The following is a 13,307-nucleotide window of genomic DNA, read 5'->3' as shown; positions in this document are numbered from 1 at the left end:
CGTTGAATTATATTTTTGGGGTTCTAAACCTCCCTTAATCTCCCGGTTAAGTAGTAATTAATAGTTATAATAAACTTTAAAGTTTAAAGCCTAACTAAAAACGTGAATCTGTCAAGTTCCCCAATCAAAATTTGAGGCAAATCCGTTAAAAGCGGTTCATCAGTTATAAGGACATAGAAACAAATGAACAGAGATTACTACTTTATATATAAAGAGATCATCTTGATAATATTCAGGATCCATGGATGCTCCGCACCCCTGGCTTCAGCATTGTATTCAGCAAACCTCTTACCAGCAGCTTGCAGCAGCTGCCAGTGCTGCTGCTGTTGCAGCTGCTTCTGGTAAACTAGCATCAGCTGCTGGAGCTGTTCTAGCAGCTGCTTCAACCAAACTCTCAGCATCCAACACGCAGATTAAGCAAGAGCCTTCCGCACTACCTCCGGTATTGAGATTATCTTCTATATTTACATCATTATTATCATTATTATTATTATTATAATTATACTAGTTATCATGATTATCATTTTCATTATTAATACTATTATTATCGTCATCAGTATCCCCATTAGTATTATTATTATTAGTAGTAGTAGTAATAGCAGTATTCTCATTATCATTACTTTCATCATAATTATTCATATTTTCAGATGGTTGAGAAAAATCTGTTTAAAGGAGGAAGATCGAGCTTCTCTATTGACGATCTCCTGGCAAGAACTCCAATTTCTGCTAAATCTGAGATCACAAATCAAACCCCGATCTCTGCTTCACCTGATCTCTCAAATCAAAACTCGACCTTGACTGAACCTGATCTAAAATTTACTCTCAATTTAAGCTCAAGCTTTTCTATTCATCACAAAGATTTGCAACAGACACCGTCCCTCGCTCAATCCACAGCTATCCTCCCCTCATCCCTCACATCAATCCCTCTCCTCTCTCAAACTGCTTCCATTCCACACTCAACCCTCTCTTACTTCTCTCAACCATCCATTCCTTTCTCCACCTCCATTTTACCACATCGCTCTGAAGCATCAACTCGTAAAATATCCCCCGTTTCTCCTGATACTAATCCTCATAGTCCTTTAATTGTCTCAAGAAGCACTCAACTCCCATACCCTTCCCCGAAAAGTCCCAAAAACCCTTCCTCGCCTCGGGAAGATTTTGTTTTGAACAACAAAGAGCTTTTAGCCCCATAGGTTTGGTTGAATTAAATGTTAAATTCAAAATGGCGAAAGCATGTGAACTCCTGAATGGCGGTAAAATCAAAATGGAGGTTGTTTAACTTCAACATGGCGGCATGAATTAAAATTGATAAATGATAAAGTGCAAAATGGCGGGGAATGTAAAGCGAAGAATGGTGAACTTTAAAATGGAGACCACTTTAAAATTAAAAGGATGGATTTCAAATTACGATCCTTTACTATTGGAAAATGTTGAACTGCAAAGTAGCGCTTTATTTTAAATAAAAAATCTTACCCGTCTTTATCCAATACAATTGATAAAGGTTTCTGAACGAGAAGATCGGCGGCTATTTATACGAAAAATTATGTGAATCATCAAATTCTCTGTTTGTTCAAGAATTTATTTGACTCCAGTAGTCACTAATTTTGTTCAGCAGCTCCCCCCTTTACAAATGCAAAATAAACTAAGGGCCTTATTATTTGTTTAAAAATATTAAGTTATATTTAGAAAATGAGAACCTCTTAACATTTATAAAGAACAAATGTCATATAAACCTACTTAGTGCAAGCAATACTTTTATAGTTAAAGAAATTTCAGCTGAATTACAGCCGGCGACGGAATAAGGAGAATTTGTAAATTAACTTTTAAATCATTTTTTTCACTTAATTTTTATACCAACGACACATTATTTTTAAATACTTTGCTTTTTTCAAAATTTACACCAAAAAAACCACCAAAAATCTCGAGTAAGTATCCAGCTACCAGTTTTACTTTTGAAAGACCTGAGGCCGAATTTAAAAGAATTTGAACCGCGATTTAAATTTAAGCCGCGACTCAAATTTTGTTGGTTGCACTTAAAATTTTTCCAGATTTAAGCCGGCGTTCAATTTAAACCGGTATTTGGGGGATTTCAGACGCGGCTTAAATTCATTAAATTCGGACAGTGGTTTTATTGCGGCTTTTATGGAAATCCCTGCCATGTACCTACAGTTTGATAATCGTTTTCAAATCTTTTGGTTTCGCTTTTTTAACCCATTTGCGACAATTTTTTGAGAGTAGTTTCCTTTTCAAAATACGTTTAATGCGGTATTATCGCGTAAATCAAAAATGTTCTGGCAAATTATTTTTGTTTAGTAGATTTAATATTGATTTAATATTGATTTAATATTGATTTAATATTGATTTAATATTGATTTAATATTGATTTTTTATTGTAAAAAAGTATAACTGAGACTCCTAACAAATACATAAAGGTGTTAGGGCAAAATTGTTATGAAAAGCTTTATTTACAAAGTTATATAAAAAACTATTTATAAAGATCAAAAAGTGACTTTTTTTTGTTCGCCTTCTGTAATTTATTGAACAGAGAGTCCCACGAAACATGACATTGACTGTCCCATAACGAATTGAAGGTCTTTTTTCTTAAACCTGATTTTAGAAGTAAGATTCTAAAGTTAATATTCTCACATATATATATATACCTAGTCTTGGCATTTCCAAAATGGGGTCTGCCTTTTTTGAGCTTTCAATATTAACGGAAATATGATTTATTTAATAACATTGAAATCTGAACGAAATTCTTAATATCTCCGGTAATATCGATAGCACAATGAAGGCAGACAACATCTAGGACTAGGATAATTTTGTGATTATTATTTCAAGAATCATACATGTGAAAGTAGACGTGGACGGCTGAATTTCACAAACAAATTAAAGTTCTAAGACGACTTTCAAGTCCTCTTGCTACTTTCATGTTTCGTTTACATTTATTCTATGTATTTCCAGCTTTTTTTTCGATCTAATCCCTTGATCTAGTCCCTTGATCTAGTCCCTTGATCTTGTCCCTTGATATAGTCCCTTGATCTAGTCCCTTGATCTTGTCCCTTGATCTTGTCCCTGTCCCCTTTTGTGCGTTCTATTACCCCCCACCCTCTATAGCCGGGTGTGAAGGGTATATTCAAGGTTCCGCTAAGTGAACAAGAATTGAGCTTCTCACAAAAGAAATAACTTTGCTTAGTTTAACACTCATCAAATCCAAGGTGTCCCAATAAATAACATTTTGTTTGTTACAATTCTGTAATTAGAAGTAATACATATGCACTTATTAAAATACATTTTACAAATTATATAAGTCAATTTTCAAACAAAGTGAAATAAATTTTTGATGACGTTCTTACATAATTTTTGGGACACCTGATATAGCGAGAGCGAGATTAAACCACAGAAAGTTCATCTCTCTTGCTCAACCATTGTACACAGGGTGTTCAATGTTCATGGTTCAAAGTTAAACATCAAATCTGTTCAGTTTTTGTTTGTTTGTAAAGAAAAATTAAATCTTTACATAATTTTGTTTGTAAACAAAAGTCAAATCAGATCACGATAATAATTTAATATTTTCTAATTTTCCTTTCGTCCTCGGACTATTAATAAAAAAATATGGACCGTGAGTTTTACCGAACTGCTGGAAGATGTTTATTTCTACACAGACTCCAAAAGAAACAGATTAAAATCTAAACTTTAAAAAAATCTTTTCTTAGAAAACGAAACAAGCCTCGTACCATAAATTAAACATGTACTTAGAACTACAATAAATGACACTACCTAATGAAGTGTTCCTGGTTAAAAACCATCCTTCCGTTTCTCAAACTTAAAGCCATTGAATAAAGTTCACTGAAGTGAAAGTTGTATTTGAGCAATGATTTGGAAACAATTCATATACATATGTATGAATAGTGAAGACCAGGGGCCGCTTACGATACTTTTGCTTTTCCTTGACGAAAATCCTCACACTTTTAGATGGTTTGTTGTTCATTTATATATCAAAACTCTGAAATGGCCAGGTTTGGAAATGTGGTGCCCACTTTTAAAATTGCCCTAAGAAAAATTCTTTTTAAATTAAAATTTTTTTTGACTGATCAAGTTACGTCGTATGCAACATTGTTTTACAATCCATTGTTATAATAAAAATAAAATTAAATAAAAGTTCCCATCTCTATAAAGCTGTACCCCAAATTTTCAAACGATCTACCATGTAACATTTAAAAGTTGTAATTATAAAGAGAAAGAGGGGCACGAAGCGCCCTGAAAGCCTAGTTATATAGATTTATTAAATTTCTATAAATGACAAAAAAGTGACTACACTACAGCACAGGAAAGTACAAAACCATATTTTACAGAATAACCGTGTATTGTTTTTCTTTTTCTTTTTGTGAGTTCATGATGTATTATAGCAAGGTAAATTGTACAGGATATTCATGGATTGTATACTGTACATGTTCAGTGTTCTACCATACAAAACACGGCTGTAGAATGTACATGCAGATTGTAAAATACAGTTTATAACAGTACAGAACAGTTTAATTAAAGTACAATTAGTTTTCTAGATCTATAAGTTCAACATCAAAGACGAGTGTAGAACAAGGTGGTATTACTGCACCGACTCCTTGTTCCCCGTATGCTAGATCAGGAGGTATAACGAGAGTTCTCTGTTCACCTACACACATACCCTCCAGGCCAGAATCCCAACCAGCAATAACCTAAACATATTCATGGGTCAACCTCATGGGCTTTTGGGACTATTTAACATCTTTATTATACAGGGCTACCAAACAAAGGATGAGACTGTGAAGACGACCTGAAACTATTAAAATAGCAAGTAAGTAAGGAAGTAATTATTTATTTATGAAATATAACAAAAACAAACAAAAAAATTAAGTGTTTCAGGAGAAAATATTTAAAAACCTCCAAAAATAGAGGTTGTTAGTATTTTTTCCCCAATTCTATAAAAAAATATAAAAATTGAAAATAAAAAGGAAAAGGAATGGGAAGGAAAGGATGAGGAAAGTTACTTATTTATTATTTATTTCATATTTAATATAAACTGGTGATGAATTGTTAGTATTTTTCGACGATAAACTATCAACTTTTCGAAATAAAAATAAAGTTAAAAAATAAAATAGGCTTTATGGGTTGTGAAAGAGATATAAGTTCTACGCAAAACGGGCATTTTTAAGCATATTTTAAATTCGCGGCGATTTTTTACATCCTTTATAAATGATTATATTTTTTGCTCCTTTTAATCTTTTTAATCTTTTCTTTGTAAAATCGTCTTTTCCTTCTTAGATTATTTTGCAAACATATCATGTGTTAGAATTAAATAATTTGTTCTGCTGAAAAACTAAAATATGACAATCCAAAAGTTTTGTTCATTCCTTTGTTTTGAATAAAGTCTTTTTATGGATTTTTTAATTATTTTACAAAGAAAAAAACATGTTTACAGTAGCAGGGAATCACGAATAAAAGAAACAGAAAGTAAGTATACAAATTCCGTAGAGTTGTCTATAAAGTATCTTGTGAGTAACCCAACCTTGTGAACCCTGTATGCTCATGAATGTATCTCAAACCCCAGTCTTACATCATTACCCTGAAACGATCTGGGCTAATATTAGCTATAAACTATTTTTTACGTATTGAAGGGGGCGCCACTGACAAGTATTAAAGGGGGCGCCAATGACAAGTATTAAAAGGGGCGCCACTTACAAGTATTAAAGGGGGCGCCACTGACAAGTATTAAAGGGGGCACCACTGACAAACTTTTTTAAAATCATTCTTAAAAATAGACTTAAGAGAGATAGAAGCTGCGCCCTCTCCCTAATGGGGTCCAACATTTTCCATGGGGATGTACCCTCATCCCCCCCCCAAAAAAAAATTCTGATTTTACAGCTGAATGTGATTATTCTTCTCTCATAAAATATAACCTGTCCAACTCCAAGTGTGAACTGGAAGGGTTTGTTCCGATCTAAAGAACTATCAAACTTCTGACCGTTCTCCAGTTTACCGGTGTAATGCATCGTTAAACGATCCCCAGATTTTGTAATCTTTCCACACCTGACTGGTCTATGTGTAACCTGAAATTAGAAATTCTACTTACAAAAATATTGATAACTAGCTGGAGTGGCCGGCGTTGCCCAGGTTTATATCATTATTTAGTCATAGTTACCTCTGCCGCGCTAGGTATTAAATCAGCGCAGCGTTGCCACACATTTTTAGCCTCTGTGACCCCCCGGGGTACCCTTGGGGTCTTATGAATTTTTTGGTCAATTTACCATATAGAATATGATAAAATAACAATAACAATAATATTAATGAAAATACTGATTATAATAATTACTAAACTTGACTATCCTCACAAAAGTATCCTAATTATAGATTACATGATATGAGGTGCTTAAGAGGATAAATTTGTTCTGAAGGAATGATTACACTACACTAATAACAAATCCAGATGTTGTGATTTACAATTTATCGCGTCCTTGTTTCGAACCGTTTTCGCCCATAAAATGTAGACTTTCCAATATTCTGTATCTTTCAGGTCCTTCTTGTGCTTGTGCTAAATGTGACATATTGAAATACAATGATCGGCGTTTATATCAATGCAATGAAGAAGACTTTTCTATTCAAGTTTTAATTTCTAGCGTGCTTTTTCAAATTACAACCTTGCAGGTAAACAAAGAGAAGCTGTTAATTGACAGATTCTATTTGTTTCCATGTTTATGTGTATCCATGCTGTTTAAAAGCTTGGTAGAAATAAAAGATTGAAATCGAAAGTCGTCCTCAGTGTATTGATGTATACGACGACTATTGTACAGGGTGTCCCACGAAACATGACAATAGCAAGACGACTTGAAAGTCGTCTTTGGTATTTGAATTTATTTGTGACATTTAGTCTTCTATCTACTTTAACATGTATGATTCTTGAAACAATTATCACATAATTCTCCTAGCCCTGGCATTTCCAAAAAGTGGTCTGCGTTTTTTGTGCTTTCAATATTACCGGAGATATAAAGAGTTCTGTTCAGATTTCAATTTTGTTAAATAAAAGCAAAATTGTCGAAATCTGAACGAAATTCTTCATATCTCGGGCTATATTGAAAGCACAAAAATAACAGACCACATTTTGGAAATGGCAGGACAAGGGAAATTTTGGGATTATTATCTCTAGAAATTTACTTCTAAAATTAGGTTGACAAATAAACGCAGCAAATTATATCAAAAATCAAGACGACATTCAAGTCGTCCTGCATACTGTCATGTTTCGTGGGACACCCTGTATATAAAGTTCAGTCCTCTGTGTTTCCTGAATTTTGAACGACCGATCAACTATGATAGTTTTCCGTGAACAACATTACTAATAATAGATAAATTGTGACACTATAATAATGATATTATACCTGCATTTTTAATTCTCCCTGACCACAAGCAGATGGGTAATCATAATAATATTCATCATCATAATATTCTGCTCCTTGATCTTCTTTTCTTCTAGTTCCCTCAGCTACCTTACTTCCTCCACGCTTCTTCTCTCCATCTCTTCTCTTATTCTCCTCCTCTCTTCTTTTCTCCTCTTCTTTTACTCTCTCCTGTTCTTCTCTTCTCATTTCCAGTTCCTTTTTTCGTTCTTTCTCTTCTTTGATTCTTGCTTCCTCGTCCTGTCTTACTCTTACTTCTGCTTCTCGTCTTCTTTCAAGTTCATTTTTTCGTTCTTTATCTTCTTTGATCCTTGCATCTTCGTCCTGTTTTACTCTCACTTCTGCTTCTCTTCGTCTTTCTAACTCCTCAGCTCTTCTCTCCTCTTCTTCGTCTCTTCTTCGTTGTTCCAGTTTTCTATTTTCCTCTTCATCTTCTCGTCTCTTCAACTCCTCTTCTCTTTTCTGTAATTCTTCTTCGCGATTCTTCTCATCCTCCTCTCTTCTTTGGAGCTCTTCAAGTCTTTCCTTCTCCTTCTGTTTCCTCTCCAACTCCTCCGGATCCTCTTCAGTGTCTTTTCTCTCAACGTCTACTATAACTATGTCAAAGAGAAGTGTAGCTCCTGGAGGAATAACATCTCCTGCACCACGTTCTCCGTATGCATGTTGAGCAGGCACCACCAAGTGTCTCTCCTCTCCCTTACATACTCCCAGCAGGCCCTACAATAAGCTAAGGTTAAAAAGAGACTGAAAGAGACTATGTTTATTCCATCAGGTTGAAAAGAGGGATTAGAAAATTAAATTCTGTAGCCGGTAATCTGCAATACCAGAGCTGAAAACTTTAGAATGGTGAATATCGAGATTAATGCTTGATACTCTCTTTTTCATAATATCGAGACTAATCTAATCTTGTACTTGTATCCTGAAAAGTGTATAAAATCCAGCTAATAAGAGTCGCTATATAAAGCCGGAGCTGAAAACTTTAGAATGGGATATCCTTAGTCCCGATAGGTAAATTATTCTGGAGATTAATAACAAGAGGAGAACAATAAATAAATCTATAATAATCTATAATAATAATAATCATTATTTAATCTGGATATTAAGAAAAAGAGGAGATCAAGCATTATTCTCGATATCCACCATTCTAAAGTTTTCAGCTCGGGCCCGATTAATTTGAAATTTTGCGCGCCATTTAAAATCATATACAGAGATGGGAGGAACTCTGTAATTTAGAAAAACCGGTTTTTGAGTTTTCTGTGCTATATCCAAGAAAGAACGGTTAAAGAAGAAAATCAAATGTGTCCATTGGATACTTAGATTAAGTAATCGGGATTAAGGATATCTCATTCTAAAGTTTTTAGCTCAGTTAAAATAATTGGACAAAATTTCGAAGGTTATAACTCTAATTGTGTCAAATTATAAAATCAGAACATTTATGAAATAAACACATTGAACTCTGGACTGAATATAAATGATGTATAGATACCTGGTCCCAGCCAGGAATGACCTGACCTACTCCAAGCGTGAACGTGAAAGGTTGAGAACGATCAAAACTTGAATCAAACTTCTTTCCTATAATTAGCATTGACATATAAAATTAACAATAGAATCAATTTTAATAAATCATAATAAAATAATTAGAATAATATAAAATTAAATATTAATATATCCTACTACTAATACTAAAGAAAAGATACTATCATTGTTGACGAAGATTTCTCAAAACAAGCAATCAATTTCTTTTTTTATAATAAAGATTATGATAAAGAAGAAGACAATAATTACTGGGGACCAAAGTTAAAAATAAAGATTAAAATATAGAAGGGGAGGACACTTTCTAGGGAAATCAAAGGTGAATGAAAATTAAACGAACAGAAAGCAAATAGCCCTAAACTCGATATCCATAACTTTTAAATTAAAAAGGTTTAAAAGCTCAATTTCGTTGATATATTGAAAATCCGTAAAGAGTTAAAAAAGATTGATATTATCACTTATCAGCGACTGAGGCTGAACTGTTCAGGGGCTAAAGAAACCGTCTGAGCGCTAAGAAAGAGATTACAGATACAAAAGTTTCGCCCAAAGGAGAAGAAACAGAAGTTAATGAGAGAAAGAGATAAACAGAGAGAGAGTTAACTAAAAATGGATAAAACAAGTTAGGAAAACAATAAATGTGTTAAAAAAGAACAAACTCTGCAAGGGAAGAATAAACTAGGGAGGGAAGAATAAGATAGGAAGGGAAGAATAAACCAGGGAGGGAAGAATAAACTAGGATGGGAAGAATAAACCAGGGAGGGAAGAATAAACTAGGGAGGGAAGAATAAACTAGGGAGGGAAGAATAAACTAGGATGGGAAGAATAAACCAGGAAGGGAAGAATAAACTAGGGAGGGAAGAATAAACTAGGGAAGAGAGAATAAACTACGGAGGGAAGAATAAACTAGGGAGGGAAGAATAAACTAGGATGGGAAGAATGAACCAGGAAGGGAAGAATAAACTAGGGAGGGAATAATAAACTAGGAAAGGAATAATAAACCAGGAAGGGAAGAATAAACTAGGGAGGGAAGAATAAACTATGGAGGGAAGAATAAACTAGGAAGGGAAGAATAAACCAGGGAGGGAAGAATAAACTAGGGAGGGAAGAATAAACTAGGGAGGGAAGAATAAACTATCATTATGCAGATTTTATTTTAGGAAGATTGGTCTAAGATAGGGGGATTTGTATATTTATCATTTTAGGGAATTTTATTTTCGCACATTGACATTTGATAGTGTATAATTGGTGTTTTAGAGTTTTTATTTTATGGAATTTTCATAAATATTGGATTAAAAATGATCAGAGACCGAATTAAATGAATTTCCATGGTCCATGTACGCTGTGGAGTTTTACATATTATAGGACATTGACAAATCCTTAATCACCGATACTACATACGTGGTCTAACCGGCTCTAACCTGACTCAAATTCATTAAATCCGGTTCTGGAGTACGTATGTTTTTAGATCAGACTAAGTTTGTGAAACAATCGCACACACACCAACGGTCAAACACTCACCATCCTGCAGAAATCCCCCATAATGCACAGTGACCTTGTCGCCTGCACGCGCTTTTCTTGTGCTCGCGCAGTTTATATCCCGGGTTATCTCGATCTATAAAGATTTATTTAAACATTTTTTTATGAAAAATTAAAAAAAATCTTTAAAAACTGATTTAGAATTAAAACTATGTTTATTAAATGTTCCCAAAACTGGTGTTTTTGCCTAACTGTTTTCGTTCTGTTACTTCTAGATAATTCTATTAAGAAATCTATTAAAATATTCTGTAAAATGAAGTTAATACAATTTAGTAAAGATTGCAGGTTGTCGTTATAATCAACATTTGTTGACAGCTCCGATGTTTTTTATTTTTTTTATTATGTTCCCGTTTTATATTATCTACAACAAAATCAATACAATCTCAAAGTCCTTTTTTCAACGGTTTTTATAGCAAAACATAGTTATTTAATCTCTTTACAGTGTAAAAATTTGTTTTATATTTACTATTGCTTATCTTTGAGCCTAATCCTGAATTGATTACGATTATTGCATATGCAAAGTTTGCAAAAACCAGTTTAGAACAATCTTGAGATTTTAAAAATGTCAAAATTTTCATTTAGACTTTATCTTTAAAGATCGTGGGAACTTGCTGAATTAAATTCAGGATTTTTGCTGAAATACTTAATTAATCAAGTTTAAAAAGACATGCCACTAAAAAGCTTAAAACTATAAAGATATTGAGTCTTTGCCACAAACTCTGATTTTCTAACCCCTATATCTTTGCAACCCACTGCCGTAGACCTTAGATATTTCAAACTATTAATTCTGTTATATCACGTAATCTAAGTTCGAAATACCCAAGGTTTACACTGTCAGGGTGCATTGGCAAATACTCAATTCCTTTGTGCAAAAAAATAGTTTGGTTAAAGTAAAAAAAACCATAAATCATATACGTTTTTAAAAAACGAGAGTCAAAGTTATTTTCTGTTTTTTATTCCTTGAAAAGTGTATCTGCAGTCTGCACACTGTCTTAAAAATGGCGCAAAAACTGACCTGGTTTAATTCTTATAAAAAAACAGCGGAAAAATGGCAAAAAAAGTTAGAATAATTAGAACCTGGAAACGTGCAGCTAATAAAAGGAGAAAAAGATGAACATATAAAATTATTAAATATGCCTCGTGCCATTTTAAATCATAAAAATAAATTGTTTTAAAAAGATTCGTTTTTTTTTTGTGAAGAAAACCTGTATTTCTGATTTATCTATAGATTTAGCTGGGCAGCAGATGAGGATGGAACTGAAGAGCAGTGCAGAGCAAATACTTTTATACCACATTCTGCAGGCTTCAACCTGAAAACAGACAAACAATACTTAAATAAAGAGTTACATAAGGTGAGGGGCGTATAAAGGTTTAATTTAGGGTTGGGACTGTTTTAAAAATTCTAGTCCCTTAAGTAATTCCTGGAGTGTACAATCATATATAGGACAAAAACAAAATTAACAAACTCTTATTTCTCTTTCGATATTATTCCCATTTTCTTGAATTCAACAACCCCTTTTTAATTTCACATTGTTTTTTTCTATGTTGGCACCTTAAAGTGCGATACATATTTATAAATATAAATAAACTAGCCAGAGTGCCCGGTGTTGTCCAGGATTTTATTATTACTCAAAGTTACTCCCACTGTCTACCTGTGCTTGGTATTAAATTATAATATTGCTGTAGTGCCCGGCGTAGTCCGTGGATTTTAATCCAACACATATTATATAATATATAAACATGTAAATTTAAACAGGAAAACCCTGAAAAGAATGCACTTTCTTGACAAAGTCAAAAAATGGTCTGTAACGAACGAGGTTTAATAATAACTTTACCAACCAAAATGACTTGATGTTTAACGTTTCAGCAAAATATGTGTGGTAACTGCCATTTCGTGATTTTATTTGGTACAAATTCTCATCTTTGTTATATCATCTTTTTTTTGGGAATAATAAAGTATTGTTTAGTCCGCAAATTATTAAAAAACAACTAAAAAGTTACTTTTATTGGAGATTAAGATATTTGATTGAATTTGATCTATAAAAAAAGATTGTAAGAATTTCAAAAGAAATAATTCTGTGCTGTAACACATTTGGACAAATAACTAGTTTAAACTTTAACCATCAAAATCGAAATAGCCTGTTTTAAAATAAATTGTCGTCCTAGATATCATAATTAATGCATAGATAGATGCGAAACACGATATATTTCTGATTATGACAACCATGGCGTAACTTATTATAGTAATCATAAAAACTAGAGATTTTGCAGACAAAATGCATCACAATAAATATTTATACATGTCTTAACATTTACAATTTTTTCTCTTAGTTTTTTAACAATTCCTTTCAAGTTCATGAGATATTTATATAATGCGATGTAACCAATAGCTACTAAACTATATCTATATATCTAAAGTTGTAATCTCTGTTTGTTTTTCCGATCATAACTCATGAACCCCTTGTCCGATTTGCCTCAAAATTTGATTGGGAAACTCGAGAGAACCACGGGAATGTTCTTAATTCTGAATTGAGTGGACCCACTTTTATAGGGAAAAATAGCTAAAATCGTAATTTATGACCAAGTTCGAATAAAGGGCGGGAGGAACTATATGTACCCTGAGCAACAACGGTCAAAAAGCATTCTTAGGACAGTGTCAGGTCCCACACTAAATTTGATTAAATTGGTTCAAACACTTTTACGATGATTGAGACCCCAACCCACCAAAATCAGACAATGTCAATCCAACCCACCAAAATCAGACAATGTCAACCCAACTCACCAAAATCAGACAATGTCAATCCAACCCAC

General features: G+C 33.3%; 2 protein-coding genes across 2 annotated transcripts in view; one reads left to right on the top strand and one right to left on the bottom strand.

Moving 5' to 3' along the window:
- The window catches only part of LOC111701260 (protein gooseberry), an 8,398-nt gene extending 7,205 nt beyond the window's left edge, over positions 1-1,193 (top strand). Inside the window, exons 7-8 of the mRNA XM_023472456.1 lie at positions 237-442; positions 648-1,193. Of these exons, the coding sequence (XP_023328224.1) occupies positions 237-442; positions 648-1,193 (752 nt within the window). The remainder of the gene's footprint in view (positions 1-236; positions 443-647) is intronic.
- Positions 1,194-4,267: 3,074 nt separating this feature from the next.
- Positions 4,268-11,806, bottom strand: LOC111701263 (FK506-binding protein 4; the record flags this gene model as incomplete). The annotated part of the gene is given in 6 exon segments (XM_023472460.1): positions 4,268-4,715; positions 5,937-6,086; positions 7,410-8,144; positions 8,914-8,999; positions 10,479-10,572; positions 11,702-11,806. Coding segments are annotated over 6 exon segments (1,320 nt in total). The 3' UTR covers positions 4,268-4,550.
- Between the last annotated feature and the right edge of the window lie 1,501 nt (positions 11,807-13,307).

Source organism: Eurytemora carolleeae, unplaced genomic scaffold (assembly GCF_000591075.1).
Source record: "Eurytemora carolleeae unplaced genomic scaffold, Eaff_2.0 scaffold44, whole genome shotgun sequence".
NCBI lineage: Eukaryota > Metazoa > Arthropoda > Copepoda > Calanoida > Temoridae > Eurytemora > Eurytemora carolleeae.
This window is presented reverse-complemented; position numbering and strand designations above follow the sequence as displayed.